Source organism: Arachis hypogaea, chromosome 12 (genome assembly GCF_003086295.3).
Source record: "Arachis hypogaea cultivar Tifrunner chromosome 12, arahy.Tifrunner.gnm2.J5K5, whole genome shotgun sequence".
NCBI lineage: Eukaryota > Viridiplantae > Streptophyta > Magnoliopsida > Fabales > Fabaceae > Arachis > Arachis hypogaea.
Window position 1 is genome coordinate 6,062,174 of NC_092047.1, and position 19,790 is coordinate 6,081,963.

At 26.7% G+C, this 19,790-nt stretch overlaps 1 protein-coding gene and 1 long non-coding RNA gene across 2 annotated transcripts; one reads left to right on the top strand and one right to left on the bottom strand.

Annotated features, from left to right (window-relative positions):
• Window positions 1–2,151: 2,151 nt before the first annotated feature.
• On the top strand, window positions 2,152–13,287 carry LOC112729566 (CBL-interacting serine/threonine-protein kinase 9-like). Its single transcript, XM_029290525.2, has 15 exons — window positions 2,152–2,429; window positions 2,930–2,992; window positions 3,827–3,898; window positions 4,456–4,563; window positions 5,236–5,310; window positions 6,124–6,177; window positions 6,603–6,728; window positions 7,348–7,437; window positions 7,974–8,096; window positions 8,687–8,797; window positions 10,002–10,118; window positions 10,632–10,688; window positions 11,945–12,019; window positions 12,846–12,922; window positions 13,015–13,287. The coding sequence occupies exons 1-14, from the start codon at window positions 2,193–2,195 to the stop codon at window positions 12,918–12,920; spliced, it is 1,383 nt and encodes a 460-aa protein (XP_029146358.1). The 5' UTR covers window positions 2,152–2,192; the 3' UTR covers window positions 12,921–12,922; window positions 13,015–13,287.
• A 3,148-nt stretch (window positions 13,288–16,435) lies between these two features.
• On the bottom strand, window positions 16,436–18,215 carry LOC140176948 (uncharacterized). The gene is made up of 3 exons (XR_011868213.1): window positions 17,445–18,215; window positions 17,243–17,362; window positions 16,436–17,138 (listed from the first exon to the last, which is right to left on the bottom strand). It is a non-coding gene; the product is annotated as an uncharacterized lncRNA (long non-coding RNA).
• Between the last annotated feature and the right edge of the window lie 1,575 nt (window positions 18,216–19,790).

Sequence of the window (19,790 nt, forward strand, 5' to 3'; positions counted from 1 at the left end):
GTTATGATTAGCTTGTTTCTTTTTCTGAACAATCAGCCATAATTAATTCATATTTGTTTTGTATAAAATAGGTTTAGTTTGTGACCGACAAAAAAAATTTTTGTATTCTGTCGGTAAAAATTAAATAAATTTGTCGGTAAAGAGAATTATTAATGCTTTTTTGGGAGTATTGCAGACAAAAAAATATATCAAAAAATTCATCAAAAAATTTGACGCTAATTACTAACGAAAAAATCATAAAAAAACTTGATAAATTTGGCCAAATCGTAATGCAATTACCAATGAAATTAAAAATTTGTCAAAAATAAAAGAAAATCTGTTAGTAAATTATAGACAACAAAAAATTTACTAGTAAATTATTATCTGTTGAAAAATTTGTCAATAAATAAAAATTTGCCAATAAAAAAGATAAAATTGTAATTCCGTCCGGAATTAACTGTTTTTTGATAGTGAATAATCAAAGAGTACTTTATCCTCATAATAAATATTCAAAGACCAAAATAGATATTCATTCTTAAATTTATGACTAAAAAACTTTTGTATATAGCTCCTCCATATCTTAATTTGGATATATCTACTCCACCCAAAATATTTTTTGAGTGGCTTTTAATTTCAGAGAAAAATAGTGCTAAGAGATTTTGGAGTCTGAACATGTAATATTGAACATAAATATTCTATGAACTACCATGTGTGTGTGACAATTTTTTGGATTCGGTTTTGGAATAACAATTTCATTGTAAATTCTTTTTTTTTAAGCATAATAATTTAATCTTGATCATAAAATAATATGCTGGTTGTGGTATTATACTTCTAATCCAATATTATAACTAATTTCAAAAGAAAAAGTATACAAATAAAAGTTTTAATCTCAATATATAGTTATCCTTTTTTTTCTAGATCTAAAATAATTGTCCATTTATAATTACACACACTACAAGAAAATAGAGTTATTTTAACACTTTATTTTTTAACACCATAATTAAATGTCAAAATTAATATATATTTTTGACAAATATCATAAATGCCAAATTTTTTATGTTTTCTTGATGAATAATTTGACCGTAGAAAATTACTCATCAATTTTGACACTCATTTATTTTCAATTTACTCCACTATTTTTCTTCTTCTTTGGCTCTGTTAATTTTGACATCACACTGCTCTCAGTTTAAGATTATACTACTCATTCTTTATCTTCAAAATCTCAAGTTATTCTTTAGTTTCAAGATCTCATCTCATTCTTTGTTAAAATTTTTTGTTGAGAATATTTTATAGTCAATAAGTGTCAAAATAAATAGTATTTTTGACAATTAATAAGTATCACAGAAAATATGTTCTCAAAATTTTCTAACAAATTATTTTTGACAGTTAATATTTATCAAAATAAGATTTAAATTTTTTTTACAATCACTTATATGTTAAAAATACTATTTTTGACAAAACTTTTATTAACATATTTTCATAGTTAAAATAGTGTCAAAATTTATTTTTTTGACAAATTTTAATTTTCTTTTACACATTATAACCCTCAAAAATAATCTATATTGTTGTAGTGAGCACGTACACACATAAATTAAAAAATGTTAACAATAAATAAAAGAAGAACGATGTAAAATTATTTTATTAATTATTTTACTTTTATGCTAACTCAATCTCTTTCTATTTACTATTGTAATTTACCTTCATTTAATATAGTAATTGGGGGAAAAAAATTTAATATGGTATATTGAAATATGAATAGTTGTAATAGGTGGTTTTTCATATTGTTAGACAAATCTAAATCGGTATATAAAAAATAAAAAAAAGAAGAAAACAAACAAACAAACAAAAAATTTAGAAAAAAAAAAAAAGGAAGTGTAAGAACACATGGTTGAGGAGAGAAAGGAGAGGCTGCACTATTGCCGCTGCCCGCCGGTCTAGCCACCGCTACCGAAGCCTGTTGAGCCTCCGCCAGCAGCCTGATTCAGATTGAGCCACCTTTATAATAACATGATATATACATGTTCTTATAACATATTTAATGTATGTTTTAAAAATATTAATAACTATTATTAGTTTTATACTTTTTTTGGTCAAATCATTTTTTCACTATTCTCTATTCATCTTACAACAATTTTGGCTTTTTGAGCTTGCATATATTCATGAACCGAAAACCTGAATATTTTTCTTGAAGAAAAAGAAAAAAAAAATCAATAATGATCTCCAAGAAGAAGGGTAGAGGAACGGAAACAACAAAAATTACAAAGACAACGACAGCGACAGCAACAACGAAGTCTCGCACCCGTGTTGGCAAGTATGAACTTGGAAGGACTATTGGCGAGGGAAGCTTTGCGAAGGTCAAAATTGCAAGAAACGTTGATAATGGCCAAAGTGCTGCCATTAAGATCCTCGTCAAAAATCAGATTGTGAAACACCCTAGGATGATGGAACAGGTAAGAAACCTTGCGCGTTATATTATGAAATTATTTATCCAAAAATTTGATCAGTTAAATAGAATTAGGTAAATAGTTATATATTATTAGATACAACATTTATAACATCTGAACTTTGTAAATAAGAGATACATAGATCTTTTTGTACTGAATTCGAATTGTCGCTAAAAAAATCAATGTATTTCTGTAATTAAATTCAATAAGGAATTTAATTCTCTTTATAACAAAAAATAAAAATTTATTTGTCTTCTTCGTTCATATAATTAACAGAGAGTAACATGTAATTAACATGTCAAATCAATAAGTCGTGTTAAAAACAAAAATTTGAGAAGTATATTTTAAAAGATTGAACATTATCAGAATAACTTGTAAGGTATTACATTCTTTGTAGGAGCAGGGATTTTCTTTCAATATATACTTTTGATTATTATTATTATTATTATTATTATTATTATTATTATTATTATTATTATTATTATTATTATTATTTCTTTTGGCAGCTGAAGAAGGAAATCTCTACGATGAAGATGGTCCAACATCCAAACGTGATCAAAATTTATGAGGTATGTACCAATGCAGTTTTACTTGAATCTTCTTTACAAGAATAACAGAAAGTGTGCATTTTGAACAAATATTGCAGAAAGCCAGAAACTAAAAGTAGTCTTTTCAACTGGGGCTTGATGCCCTGTTTATGTCTTAAAATGAATTGTATGGTGTCTATTATTTAGTGTATATTTTTTTATCTAAATTATTTTTTATGGTGTCTTAATGTATAAATTTGTAATTGTCTATTATTTATGACCTATTTTTATGTTGTCTGTACTATAAATCATTAAATCATAATCACTAAAAACAAATCAGTAATAGTAACTGACCCCGTCAAAATATTAAATTATTAATTCAATTGATTGATTCGATAATAATAAAATAATTATGTAAGATTATATTTTATTATTAAATTTATTTGTCTTCAAAATAAAAAGTCAATGAGCTATTTATCGGTTTCTCTAATTTTAAAATCGCCAATTCCACAAGTGACAAGTCTTATATAGCTTACTTCAGGTTAAAAAGAAGTCTTTATAAGTCTTATGTGCAGCATTTCATAGTTGAATTCAGGTTGGATCACTGCTAACCGGTTTAAAATTCTTTTAGAAAAGTATATATTACACATAATTTCTTTATTATTTTATTTTATTTTTATTATAAAAAATTCAATCTTCACTCTTTACCAAACTCCATTTTTCACCGTAGTATTATTCTTGCATTTCACCATATACATGACATCTTAAAATGGTGTGTATGCTATTCCATTTCCTTGTATCTTAACAAATTGGATCATATAATATTACTAAATATATTATTCTAAGTCAATATATGTGGTCTCTGTTTAAGCATAGGTGATGGCAAGCAAAACAAAGATTTACATTGTCTTAGAGTTGATCAAGGGAGGAGAACTATTTGACAAAATTGTAAGTTTCTATAAAATCAAAGTAATAAAAAATATATAAAATTAAAGTAATGAAAAAATTATATTATTTATAAAAATAAAGTTTAATTACTTCATCAATCTTTATAATTTTACTAAATTTTTAATTAAGTTTTTATATATTTTTTTTTTCAATTAGATTTTTATACTATATCAAATTTTGTAATTAAATCCCTACCGTAATAAAAATGTTAAAATTAACGGAATATTCTTTTAAATAAAACGAATATGACTAACATTCGACTGAATATTCCATGTTGTTTCACAAAATATTTTATTAATTCTAATATTTTTGTAATTTAGTTACAAAATCTTCTATAGAGACTCAATTGAAAAAAAAAACCTATAAAGATGGACCTAATTAAAAATTCGGTAAAACTATAAATACCGACAAAAAAATTCAAAATATTGAAACAACAAAAGTTTCAAAGATAGCATTTCTTTTAGCTTGTTAACATTGATGTTTTTACTTTTTACATGGATCTTGCATGAAAATCCATAGAAATAATTCCTCTGTTAAATCTTAATTTGATTATCTAGGCCAGAAAAGGGAGACTAGAAGAAAATGAAGCAAGAAGCTATTTTCATCAATTAATCAATGCAGTTGATTATTGCCACAGTAGAGGAGTTTATCATAGAGATTTGAAGGTATATACCCTAACTACATTAGTATTTTTTTTCCCACCTTGTAGTTGAATTAATAGACTGAGAGTATTATTAAAATGTCCTTTCTTAAATAATTTTGTTTGATATTTAATTATTTATATAAAGTCGTTTTAAATTTTTTTTGGGAAATTTAACAAGGTATTTTGATAGTAAGAAAAGGAAAATTCAAATCCTCTTTAATGAGATAGAATTTACAATTTTTTTCATTAGAAAAGAAAGATACAAATATATTTTTCCTTTTTTTTTTGTTTCCTCTTATATTGGTATTTGGATGTGTATCCAAACTAAAAATTTTTAAATTAATGCAACTGATTTAATTTAATTACTTTTTAAGTTAAATTCCAAAATATTTTTAAAATTCTCTATCCAAACATACTCTGAGGGGGTTTTGTTTCAGCAATTTTCTTTTTTCCCCGCTGAAAATATCAATAATTTTATATATTTGTATAAATTTCATAAATAATAGAAAAATATTTCAATTTTTTGGAAAAAATTAAACAGGATAGCTTCTTAATAATTAGTGTTTTTTAAAAAACAGAAAGAAGTACATTTAACAATGATGTGAGTATGAGTAGGAATCAAATTTAGCCAATTGTATGTACTTAAAAAATAAATAAATAAATAAGAAACACTCATGTTCAATGTATTTTGCAGCCTGAAAATCTTCTTCTGGACAAAAAAGATATTCTTAAAGTTTCAGATTTCGGATTGAGCACATTCGTACAGCGAGTAAGATAATGTTTTTATGGATGTTATGAAATTTTACTTTATTATTGCACCTGCCAAAAATTTATAATTGGGTTTAAATCTTATTTTCAAGAAAGAGAGATAGAACCATACATCTTTGTTTCTACTTTTATAAATGAACAAAATACAGAAAATATATATAAAAAATAAATTCTCTAACTTTGTACATAGGAGTGTTTCCATAAATTTAACCATATCCACAAATTCACATTATTTATCTGTATCTAATTTTTAATTTACGCATATGATCCAATCCACAGAAAAATAAGATCAGGTCCACTCTCTAATCGAATCGAATCGGATCGCAGATCTCACATCTATATCCGCAATTCTAATCCACATATCAGTAGATCCACACTAAATAATAAATAAATAAGTAATCTTTATGTTTTATTTTAATTAATAATTATTATTACTCATATATGTTATATTATTTTTTGTTATTTAAAAAATTAGTTTAATAATATTTTAGAATAAATATATTTAAAAATTTGAAAAAAATTTATTAGAATGAAAAAAGAGGTTTTATTATTTTTTTATAAAAAAAATATTTTAATATATTTTTATTTTACAGATATATTTGATATCTAATCCAAATATAAAAATTATAAATATAGAATCCGATCTAATACAATAAATTTAGTGTGGATTGAATTTATATTTTGACTATATCTAATCTAATTCGATAAACAAACACCCCTATTTATAAGTATTTATGTTCATGTCTCAATAACCAAACAAGATCTTGCTTATAATGTGTCCTAATTATCTTAAATTATTGGTTATTTGTTGTAGGAGGATAAACTTCTGCACACTACCTGCGGAACCCCTAATTATGTTGCACCTGAGGTACCTATTTTGTGTGCTTATACCTACAATTTAATTACTTCTGTAGACTCATATAAATTTATTCAATTTTCAATTAGATTTTAAAAATTATAATTAAATTTTCATATATATTATATAAAAAAATTGTAACTAAATTCGCATAATAATTTAATTTTAATACACTTATAATATAAAGAATTTTATATATACATTTATTCAATCTAATTTATGTATTTAAATAATTTTTTTAAATAATAAATTTAAAAATTAGTTAATTTTACTAATGGGACAAGTAATATACGACTAATTTTATTATATAAATATTTCTAATTATATCTATTTGGTTGAAAAATTGTAATCAAGTGTCTATATTAAATATGTAAGTCCATTATATTAGAATGCACTATATAAATATATAGAGTGAATTACATTTATACCCATATTAGGTGATCCATAATGGAGGTTATGATGGTTCTGCATCTGATATATGGTCTTGTGGAGTCATTCTCTTTGTACTCATGGCTGGATACTTGCCTTTTGATGAACCAAATCAAATTGCACTTTTCAGAAAAGTAAGTACTATGTCTATCATATCATATTGAAGTTTCTTTATGCATGTTATTTCATTATAGGGCCAATATATGGAGATTTAAGGGCGAGTTGGTTTTTGTTTTTGTTTTTATTATTTATTCATATTGTTTTTTATATTTTTGTAGAAAAAAAAAATAGAAAATATGGATAGAAAGTAAGATGTTATTTTTTTTCATTTTTTGCCAAAATATTTAAAAAATAAAAAAATACTAAAAATAAAAAAAAAACATTTTTTCAAACTAAGTAAATTGATTCAAAACAAGTATCTATTATAATTGAGTCAAATAAGTATGATTTTTTTGTTCTTTGTCCTATGATTTTACAAGATAGAAATCTTTTTTTTTTTTTGCCATGTATGTCTTTTATTATTATTATTTTTTAATAAAAGATGGTATATATACACAAAAAATAGTTATTAATTTAATTATTATGTATTTATGTATAAATATATATGTTATTTATCTACATATTTGAGCCAAGTAATGTTAATTAAGCCTCATGGAATTGATCATTTGTATTGCTTATCCTTTGAACTTCAATCATTTCTTCATTTATCAGAAAAAAAAAAAAGAGCATCTCAATTTTGTATATTTGTTTCAGATTGAAAAGGCTGAATATGTTTTTCCACCGTGGTTTTCGAAGGAGGCAAAGAAACTACTAACTCGCATTCTTGATCCAAATCCTCTCACAGTAAGTCTTAAATTAGTTCTTTTATTTTTAGAATAATTAGATAACTAGATTTTTAAAGAATTTTGTGATAGATTTATAAATTTTTACAGAAAATAAAAGCAACAAAAAAAATTTAAATAATTTTTAATGGATTAATAATTTTTTTTATAAAAAATACCAAGTAAATTCCCAAAAATCACAATAATAAATTTACATGTTCTTAGAAAAAAATTATCATTTAATTAGTTTATTTTGTGTCCATTCTGTCAAGGACTTAAAGTCCAATACTCCAACTTTTCAAGGATTGCTAATTAATTTTTTAGAGTCTTATAGTTATAATTTTATTTATTAAGAAATTGTTTATTAGAAGTTAAAGTTACTTATTATATTATTAATATTTTTATATGCTTGATTCTCTTAGTTGTTAACTTGTTAATTATATATAATATACCCATCATGTTGGTTATCGATTTTTGTAATTCTAATGTGGTAAAAGAATTTTATGTTCTATGTTTATACTTATTTTTCCTTCTAATGTAAGGAGCTGCTTTTTGCAGAGGATAAAAATTTCAGAGATATTACAAGATGAATGGTTTAGAAAAGGATACAAGCCACCAATATTTAAAGAGGAAGAAGATATAAATACAGACGATGTGACTGCTGCTTTTGATGATTCTAGGGTAATTTTTTTCTCCCCCTTTTTTTTTCTTTCTTTTTTAAAAAAAAAACCATGTATATAGTTAAAAATTAAAATGTATATTTCTTCCGGTTATGAATGTAGGAAATTTTTTATTCAAACCTTTTATCTAATATTATAAGTGTTTTGACTAGCTCAAGAATGTTTTAATATTTTTTTAGTAATATCCTAAATTAATTCTTAAAAATTTTTTATTTGGATATTTTAATTCTTAAAAAATTTTAATCATTAAATTGGTCTTCAAATTTTTACTATAGAAAAAACGATAAATAGTTCAATCTTTTATCTTGAAACAAATAAATTATCGATTAATTGAAAATACAAAAGTGTATACCGACTTCTAAAATGTAAGACATCTAAGTTCTTTCGAAAGATTTATTTATTTTTATATATTTTAAATAGAAAAATTTAAAAATTATTCATTTTTTTTACTTTATTAGATAAATTAGTTTTTACATCGGATTTAAAGAAGTGATTTCCTAATCTATGTGTTTATGTCAAAAGTAACTTGTATTTGTGCATAAGCAGATTTGTTCATAAAATATTGTAAGTAAAATTCTGTCTGATTTGTAGGAAAATCTGGTGACAGAAACAAAAGAGAAACCGGCCTCACTGAATGCTTTTGAGCTCATTTCAAGATCAAAGAACTTTAACCTTGAAAGTATGTTTGAGGAGAAATCACTAGTAAGTAAAAACAATGATATAATTTGATCACATAAAAAAATTGAGGGAAAAATGAAAAATTTCACTAAATTTATAACGAACATGTACATAGTACATGATAAAAAAAAATTTATAGATTTTTGGTTTAATTATTATGTTGGTCTCTATAATTTTGTAAAATTTTTAATTAGGTCTCTGTTCTTTTTTTCCTTTTAATTGAGTCTATGCACCAAAATTTTTTTTAATTGGGTCTCTATACTTTTTTTTTCTTTTATTTGAGTCTTTGCACTAATTTTTTTTAGTTGGATCCTTATAAAATTAAGTCAATTACTGCTAAGAGGGACCTAATTGAAAAAAAATTAGTGCAGGGACCAATTAAAAGAAAAAAAGTATAGAGACCTAATTAAAATTTTCGCAAAACTATAGAGACTAACAAAGTAATTAAACATAATTTTTTTAACTAAAAGAAATAATCTTTATGTTTTACCAAAATTGTATTTTTTACCGAAATATTATCCACTATATAATAAAGGCATAGTTTTTATTTATATTTGACAAACTGTATGCTCAATTTGATCCTTATGTGTGCATCAATTTGGTTTCTAAATTTTAAAATTTTATGGCTTTTAACATCGAGACTTAACATTTTAAAGATTTCAAAAAGCAAGTTGAGTCACACGTGTTATTTCAAATCCTAAATTTATTATGAATGGGAGTTTACTTGAGGCGAAAATTACTATTACTAATATAGAAGTGTCTAATTGAATCTTAGTATATAAAAACCTTTAATATTAACATTACATAATAATTAAACTCATTCTTTTCTTTTTACACTATAGGAAGTTGTGAAGTATGCCTAATTGTCACTGTAACGGAAAATATTTTTAATGAGAATAATATAATAATATAATGGTTATTATATATTTTATTAATTTTATATTTTTGTGATAATTATATATTTGTTGTTATTATTATATGTTATAATGGTATTTATGTATTTTTTGTGACCACTAAAAAGATTTTTATTAACAATTGTATAATTGTCGTTAAAAGTTTTTAGTGACAAAATATATAGGACGATTAATGTCAAATTTTGTCGGTAAATATATTAGTGATTATTTTTATTATCGTTAAAAATAAAATAAATAACCGTTAAAAGTAATTTTTTTTAGTAGTATAATATTTAATTATTTGTCAATTTTATTATTTAAACTGAATATTACAGGGAATGGTGAAGAGAGAAACACATTTTACCTCACAGTGCCCTCCAAATGAAATTATGTCTAAAATTGAGGAAGCTGCCAAGCCTCTTGGATTCAATGTTCACAAGCACAATTATAAGGTAATTAATTATGCATCTCTAAACACTAATTACACACAAATATTAAGTATTAGTTTCGGTGGAGAAGGAGAAGCATTTCAGACATTTAGAATGAATTTGGATAGTTCCTGTAACACTAAAAAAACACCATTATTTCTTTTAGTTAATTACTTTTTAGTAATAATTATATATTTGTTATTATTATCATTATATTATAATGACAAGTAATAGATTTTTATGACCATTAAAAAAGATTTTTTTTCTGACAATTATTATAATTATCACTAAAATTTTTTTATGACAAAGTATAAGATAATTATTGTATAATAAGATAATAAAATAGTAAAAATTAAATAAAAATAAACAATATCATCGTAAAATTGGTTTAATATCTTCTGTATCTTTATTGTCCACAAATTTTAGGAGGATAAAAAGAAATACAATTATATGTATACTTAATTATCTCAATTATCAAATTGGTCGAATTGTGCAAAATGTCAAATAATATTCTAATAACCTAACATCAATTTGCAGATGAAGTTGCAAGGTGATAAGAGTGGAAGGAAGGGGCACCTTTCAGTGGCTACTGAGGTATATTGCATGGTTTGAATTTTGAAATCTTTTTAATATATGAGAATAAATCACATTATTTTTCTAGAGAAAAATTAATTAGCTTGATGCATTAAGAAATGTAACGGTACGTTTAGTTTAATTTGTATTTTTATTTTTTTTAAAAAATTATGAAAAAACAAAAGAATAATTAAAATAATAAAATTATATTTTTTGGAGTTTATTTTTTATTTTTTTCATAAAATTCTGAAAATAGAAAACACACTCTAAAAGTGTGTTTGGGACTTTGGGTTGTGTTTTTATTTTTATTTTTAGTATTTTCAGTTTTTAAAATTTTGTAAAAAAAGAAAATAAGAAAGAAAAACAAAAAAAAATATTTTAATTATTTTTTTTATAAATCCTAAAAACAAAAAGGTTTAATTACTCTGTTGGTCCCTATAGTTTCATGAAATTTTTAATTAGGTCCCTATACTTTTTTTTTCTTTTTAATTGGGTCCCTGCACTAATTTTTTTTTTCAATTAAGTCCCTCTTAGTAGTAATTGGCTTAATTTTATAGGGACCCAACTAAAAAAAAAGAATTGGTATAAAGACCTAAATAAAAAGAAAAAAAGTGTAGAGACCCAATTAAAAAAAAAAGTTAGTGCAAGGACTCAATTAAAAGGAAAAAAAAATATAGAGACCTAATTGAAAATTTCGTAAAACTATAAAGACCAACAGAGTAATTAAACCAAACAAAAAATAAAAAACTAAAACATAAACCATACAAACCCTAATTTTTTGAGGCAAGGATTCTGCCTCCCTTTTTCTAACGGCATTGACAAAGTTGTGTTCCTAACTTGAAAATTGGTTAGTTATATTTTGGATTTCATTGTACTCTTTTATTTTAGTTTTTTTTTTTTTAGTTCAAAAATACTATATATATACTAAAAATTAATTATTATATATTTATATATAAATATATATTATTTTATATTTTTATATTTTAATATATTTTTTTATACGAAGAAATAATTTAATGACTAATTTTTTTATATATACACGTAGCATAATTCTTTTATCCTATAAATAGTTGCAATAAAAGATATACTATCGCCGAGGTTGTCACAACTGCAATAATATTATGATTGAAAGCGCAATTTAAAATCATGACCTTAATTATTCAACCACTTAACAACTAAATTGTTTGAAATAAATGTTAAATAAGAGTTTTCTAAACCTTTATTTTTAATGTGTACTTAATATTTTTGCATAAAAAAATTATTGCCTATGGCTACAGGTTTTCGAGGTAGCACCCTCCTTGCACGTGGTGGAATTGCGAAAAACAGGGGGAGATACGTTGGAGTTTCACAAGGCATGTGTTTAACACTATTCTCTGTTTCAAAATTAAATAAGAGTTTAATTAGAGATAGAATTTTGAGAAAAAAAAAATAGATAAGTCCCTAATTTTATAATTCAAAAATACATAAATTTTTTACTAATTAAAAATATAGAAATGTCTCTCACGTTTTAAAATATGAGATATTTAAGTTCTTTAATTTAAAATATCTAAAGTCAAATAAATTTTTCAAAAGAATTTAAATGTTTCACTTTTTAAAAAGTGAAGGACATTTTTGCATTTTCAATTAGTCGAAGACAGGAAAAGAGCTAAGTTAAATTTTAGAGAGAGGCTAAAAATTAATTTCACAATAAAAAAAGAGAAAAATAAATTTTTTAAAAATACCAAACTAAAATTTATACACAATTTATAAAAAAAAATTTTGAAGTTTGGGGCCGATTACCCCCTTTTGTTGCATGTTGCATGAGGCTCTGTCCCCCATTGAGAACTTATTTGTTTTCGTGATAAAAGTTTTGGGACTATTTGTTGTTTTATCTAAAATTTTTCAGTTAATGAGAATATATCTTTTTAAAATTATATTTTATTCTAAATTTTAAATTTTTAATTGTAAATTTTAAACTCTAAATTTTAATTTTAAACACTAAATTCTAAAAAAATAAAAAAATTACAATGAAAAATAGACTAATATAATAATATTGACTAATTAAAAATTATTTATTTATTATTCTTTAACTAAATCGCCCCTTTCAGCTTTTTTGATATCTTGAAAAATTAATTCACTAGGATATAAATTAATGATTAAGTTGGTGACTTTACTCAATGTTGATTTACATATAAGCAGTTCTACAAAAGCTTTTCATCAGGGTTGCAAGACATAGTGTGGCATTCTGAAGAGAACAAAATTGACGAAGAATGAAGGTATGCACTTCTATGATATATTCTTTTTCCTTAAAAATGGGAAAAAAATTTGGTGTTTCTAATTTATTAATTCATGTGTTAATGTGCCGCAGGTGTTATATATATGTAGATATGAAATTAACCCGGTTCTTGGGAGAGTATGCGTTAAATTGGGAGAATTCTGAAAATAAATTGGTGCATCATTTTTGGATCTGCATTCTCTCCAAGATATCTCCTGAGCTTAAGTCATTAGCTTTAAGTAATTTTTTTTTTCAAAAAAAAAAAAAGATAACGGGATTTATTAGCTTGATAATTCTTTGTATTTATTTTTGAAACGATTTAACTGTAAATATTTTTGGGAATTTCTCCCAATACCTATACTTTTAGTGAAGGTGTCCATATTTATTTGTGTATTCTATTTGTTAATTTCAAAATTTTAATTTTAATCTACAAATTTTAAAATTATTAATTTTTTTTATTGTTTATGGTATTTTTTCATTAGAGCTTTAATCTACATTCCTTATTTTTAAAGGATTATATCATTCTTATTAAACGTTAAAAGTTAAAATCAATCATTGTCTACTCGATGCCGTCATAACTCATAAAGCCGTGTTGTGGATGGATTATATTAAAAAATAAAATAAATTACTGTGAAAAAGTTTATGATAAATTTATATTGATTAAATTAAATGTATTTATTTCATACTATCTAAAAATTGTTACAATTTAATTCTAAAATATTAATTGATCTCTATGTATACACAAGTGTATTGTTACTCTTATAAATTAATTAGCATTAGCAGTATGGTAAGAATTTTTTTTCTTACATAATGTCAGCTTTCCTCGCTACAAAAAAAGGTAGATAGCGACGGTTGTTTAGCAGCGGTTGAAACCGCTGCTAAATAGTATTTGCCAGCGATTCTTATAAAAAATTTGGAGTAGGCTACTAAATGATCTCATTTTGCAGCGATTTTGTTATAATCACTGCAAAATGTCGAGTAGATAAATACTTAGATACCCGTTTTACAGCGATTTTTGTGGCGTATTTAGAATAAGCTATCAAATTATCTCATTTTGCAGCAGTTTTGCTGTAATTAAAAAAAAATACTTTATCTATAACAGATAAATAAGATTTTAGCTTAAGTAAAATTTATTATTTCTTCTAATTAAAAAATCACTATTTTTTTAGTTTTTTGTATATTTTTTACTTTGATTTGGATTCGTACAAATTTTAAAATATTTAGTTTACCCTTAATTAATTTCCGTCATTAATTTATTTATTATTAATTAGGAATTAGCTAATTGTCAAACAATTATCTGCTTTATAATATTTAAATTATTATACAAAGACACGTAAATAATTTCATATTTAAAATATTCTCGCAAAAGAAGAATCTCAAAAATTTAAAGAGTAACTAAATATGTGGTGCAACCATATACTATTATTAATAACTATTTTATTATTATTAACTAATTAATTATGGCGTGTATGTGATTGATTGGAACTTATTATTCGTCCGCATCATGAAGTTGATGGGGTTGAAGCTAGCAACAAGTAACTATCAACCACAGTCCATACATAGATACATCTGAAAATATATTTAGTTGTATTTATAATGATATTGATATTCATTAATTAGATCAGTTTGTAGTTGTAGCATATAGCATTTATATATTGCAAGCGTGTGTACAATACACCACATCCAGTAACCTCTAGAATTAAAGGAATAAAAATAAAGGGAGTTGAATTAAAGGAATAAAAGAAATTGTGATTTTAAAAACCGTAAGGGTGCGTTTGTTTTTGAGAAAATGACAAGATAAGACACTAAGAATAAAATATAAAAAATAGAGATACAAAATTTTATATTTTTATATTCTGTTTGATGATAAATTAGAACAAATTTTAAAAATATAATTTATTCTCATTTTTTTCATTCAAAAAATTTGAGAAAAAAATATAATAATAAAAAATATAATTATAAAAAATCAACAAGAATAATGAAAGAAAAAATAAAAAATAAGTTATATTTTTTTGTTAGTATTTCTGTGTCCTTTCTGTTAAGATGGACACAAAATACACTAATTCAGTGTCTCTGAACATAATATCTCTATCTATGTCTCATCTGTCAAATAAAATTTTATGTCTCTGTGTCCCTGTCTCACTGTTCCATTTCTAAAAATAAATACAGTCTAAATGCTCTAGTGACGCCCAACATAAAAATGAAGAGATTTTTTTTTTCTGTTTTTGTCTCATTCTAATAATAATAATAATAATAATAATTGTAACACCCTCACTATCAGAAGTCACGCTTCCGGCTGCGCCACTCTGATAGCAAGAAGTATTACGACTACTTTACATACTAAATACTAAAATAGGAGTCTGTGACTCGACACTGTATCGCTGATTTCTTCGAAAACCGGAAATAAATACTATATCTTAGAAAAAATACAAGCAGGCATAGATTCATATACAAAACTCCTTATATAATAACTCATAATACAATTTACATATAAAACATACAACTCCTATCCCTCTTACAAATTTGTAATAACAAAGACGAGGGAAGAAAATAAGCTAATTAATACAAAAATATATAAACCAAACGCAGTATAACACTCCTTAATGCCTCTTCATTTGGTTCCTGAAAAGGTAAAGCTGTAGGGGGGCGAGAACCTAACCACACGGTCTCACCACGGAGTTTCAAAATTGTCATAAGAAGATATTTTATAAGAAAACTGTTTTCAAGCTCAGTGATTATCATTGCCTTATGAATCTTTTAAAAAAACCAATAGGTAATTGTTCAAAACCTTTTCAAAGAAACAATGTTTAATCTTTCAGAAATCCGAAACCTTTTCTTTCTTATAAGAAACTTACAATCAGAAACCAATCACGCAATCAAACAATACAATCATTAATATAGCACCAAAGTTCAATCTCAAATGTAGCACGCTAGGACAAACACAGGCAAGGCAGACAAGGAAAGCACAAGTAGGCAGCAGTTACAGCAAATAGTCCAAGTAGCAGTTACGAACAGTTTAGCAATTAGGCAAACCAAAACAAGTTCAAACTCAAGCAAAGCATACAAGTGCATATGATGCATGCCTGTCCTATGGCTGATGAGGCTCATCTGTCGGTTATCCAGCCAACCCGACAAGTCTGAATTGTACTTAGACTGTCCCCCGACGTGCATCCCCAAGAGTCTATGCATAGTTTTTCTCAAATAATCAATATTACTCAATGGGGGTAACATTCCCGGGAATTTATATAGTGCCCGGTCACACACTTACATCGTAGGATCAACAGAGTATCGAGTTTTCAACCTGGTACACGTGGTGGCAAGCCACGGCACTTAATCCAGGGAACCTCGTATCCCAGATATTTCAAATTCATAAGCCATATAAATAATTCAAAGATCATATCTCAACATTTTTAACATCATAATCATTCATCAATCCAAATCTCATTTCCAACTTCATTCAAAAACCATATTTCAAGGAAAATCCTCATCAATCCTCATCATCCTTCTTTCCATCCCATTCATTAACAGTCCTAATTCAAAACATAATTCTTTCTTTGATAAATAAATCAATCTTGAAACATAGAACGTTTAAAAACAAATCTTTTTAATTAATTACTTCAAATAAAGCTCCCAATTTTATAAAATTTCGGCAGCATTTCCTTTAAAACTCGGACACTGCCACCCTTTTCGGGTCCCATCCAAACATTTCTCAAATCCTTTCTCAACCATTTCCAAATCTCAATCACTTTCCAAAATTCAACCAATTCCAGTATCAAAGTATTTTCAAATCAGACGAATTCCAATAATAAAACTCTTTTTAAAGTCAAACCAGCTCAAGTATTAAATTATTTATAAAATCAGACCGACTCAAAATCAAACCGGTTTAACTTCAAACCAAGAAAAACCACTTTTCATAATAACCAAGTAAATAACTTTCCAAATCCATTTCTTATCAACAACCGTACTTCACTCAAGCAATCAAACACCCAATAATTCAGTCCAACAAACCATCACATCCACAAGACAAATGTAATCACAAAAATATATCTCTTTGCATCAATATCTATTTATCACAACTCTGTAATGTAAATTAGATTTTAAGAAAAACCCCTACCTCGATTTAGTCAAAGCTCAGTAGTTAGACTCATCAATTCCTCTTTTGTTTATTTTCAGACAATATCAACAGCGGCATCAAGAATCGCGGCAACAACACTTTTCTGACATAAATTGGAATTTAAAGCGAAATTGATATTGAGCGGAACAGAACGAAATTAGTAATGGAACATTTACGATAAATTGAAATAGAATCAAATAACCTCACCACGAGAAACAAAGCAGCAGTGACTCTCTGAACCGATCAGGCGGCAGCTCCGGCACTTCCCGAAGCTCCGGTGGTTCAATAACAACCTTAATTACAACGCGCAAATACCGGAATCCAAACCTACGGTACCAGCATCTCAGAATCTCCAACAGATTGCAACGGAACATTGATTTTCAAGAAGTTTCAGAAACAAAGTGCTTACCAATAAGACAGGGGTTCCGGCGACAGTTTCTAACATACACAGGCTTCAAAGGCGGTTTCCGTGGCAGCAGCGCTCTCCGGCGGCAGAGGCACGGTCAGAAATCGTGGCCCGAAGCTTCGGAGGCGGCGGATTTGATGAGGATGGCCGGCGATAGGAGCGGCAACTGTGCGCGGTGGCTGGACAGGTCCCGATCCTCCCTTCCTCCCGGATCTCTCTCCTCTGCCTCACCCATAGACAACGGCGCTGACAGCAGCAGCAACGGCGACGGACTTCGTGGCGGGGACGACTGCTCCGCAACAGTTTCCTTCACGCGTGTTCCCCTGTTCACGACTCAAACGGCGGCGGATCTGAAGATGATAACACGTGGTGGTTGCAGCGGCGTTCAGACTCCAGCGACGGCGTGTAGTTCTGGCGGCGATAGAGGCGCGAATGGCGGCGACGGGCTTCATCGCCGACAGCGGCAGCGACTGGCGCAAGGATGGCGACGCTACGACGACGACGACGTGAACGCGGACCGCAGTGGCGGCGACTTCTTCCTCTCAACTCACTTTTCTTCTTCTTCTCCCTCTCCGCTTCTCTTTCTCTCGTCACTCGCTTTCCCTTTCTTCCTTTCTCAGTTCCCCACTTCTCAAGTTCCCCCCTGCCTTCCTTATTTCCCCTTTCTTTTCTTATTTCCCCTTTCTTCCCCCGTTTTCCTTATTTTCCCTTTCTTTCCTTATTTCCCTTTCTCCCGTAGGTTAGGTTAAGAAATAGGAAAGTGAATGACGGTAGGGTTAAGTTAGGGGGTTCGGGTTTGATTTAATTAAAGTTAGGATTAGGGTAGTTTAGGTAATTTTAATAAAATTAGGGGTATAGAATATTAATTAAAAATTTAATTTAATCCTTTAGAATTATTTGAAAATGTTATTTGATTATTAATTTATTAATTAACTTTTAATCAAATATTTTAATTTAAAATTAAATTTAATATAATTAATTTTCTTTATTTATAAAATTAAAGTATTAAATTATAGAATCTCTATTATTTAACTAAATTGTATAAAATTTTTATTCTTTTACAACTGTTAAGCTGCCTAATTTAAATATAGAAAATTATTCAATAATTATAATATTAAGTAAAATTTCTAATTTAATTGTCAAAATTTAATTTAATTATTTTTAATAAAATATTTTCTGAAAATAAAATTTTTAATGAATAAATAAATTAAAATTAATTTATGATAATATTTTTTTTGAAAATTATGGATCTTACAATAATAATAATAATAATAATAATAATAATAATAATAATAATAATAATAATAATAATAATAATAAATTACGATATATTTTGGTTGAATCTCACAATGTGAGAATAACGACTATATTATTCATCCATATATAATTGTCTAAAACCTTTTTTGTTTATTCATTAATTAATTTTAACTAACTAAACTAACCTTTATTCTTTTTCTCAAACTCACTATTAGTTCTGAGATCACTCTAAGTTTATAATTTAAATAGTTGAATATGACCGCTAAAAATAATTTTTTGAGGATGTATACTTTTTAAACCTTAAGTATGTAAATTACATGTAATAGTCTCTTATTCATTTTGTTCCTTACCATTTGAATATCCAATTGAAAGTGTTTTATTTTATCGTATAGAACTGTATTGGTAGTTAACATGATTGTGCTCATATTATCATAGAAGATTGTAAGTGATGCTTGAAGACTAATATGCAACTCTTTTTTTTTGAATTAAAAGGAGCTCAACACAACAGAGTGGAGCATTAAAAAGAGCTACAAGTTCATGAATTAGGAAATAAAACCAACTCTATATATCTTATGAAAGCAACCACCTCCTTGTTAACTTTGACTTGGGATCAACAACCAACGGTTTTACCTCCAAACTATTTCTCAGCAGAAGCAAAAGACTTGTTTATAATTTCCCGCAAGCTGGATGCTTTGTTTCGAAACAGCCTGGCATTCTTTTATATCCAGATTGTCCAGACAACAGCAAAGAACCCAAGGAACCACCTCTTTCTCTCGACCTTCCATATTGCCATGTTTGTCCAGCTTTCGAAGTGGTCCTTTAGAGTACCGGGCGAGCACCAACTCCTACCAAACGCATGCAGCCAAGCACACCACACCTGCCAAGTGATATCACACCCAAGAAACAAATGGAATACAGTTTCATCAGACTTAGAACATAATACACAAAGCCTGTCATTCTGGTCAAGAACCCGTAATCTACTCAGACGATCCTTGATGTTCACCCTTCCAACCAACACAAACCAAGACAAGAGCTCAATCCTTGGAGGAACGAATCCTTTTCATATGGCGCGCGTGAAGCTATAGCTACAAC

Coding starts and splice junctions, on each gene's coding strand:
- LOC112729566 (XM_029290525.2), top strand. CDS start 2,193: ATGATCTCCAAGAAGAAGGGTAGAGGAACGGAAACAACAAAAATTACA. Junction 2,430..2,929: donor ACCCTAGGATGATGGAACAG/GTAAGAAACCTT, acceptor TTCTTTTGGCAG/CTGAAGAAGGAAATCTCTAC. Junction 7,438..7,973: donor TTGATCCAAATCCTCTCACA/GTAAGTCTTAAA, acceptor TGCTTTTTGCAG/AGGATAAAAATTTCAGAGAT.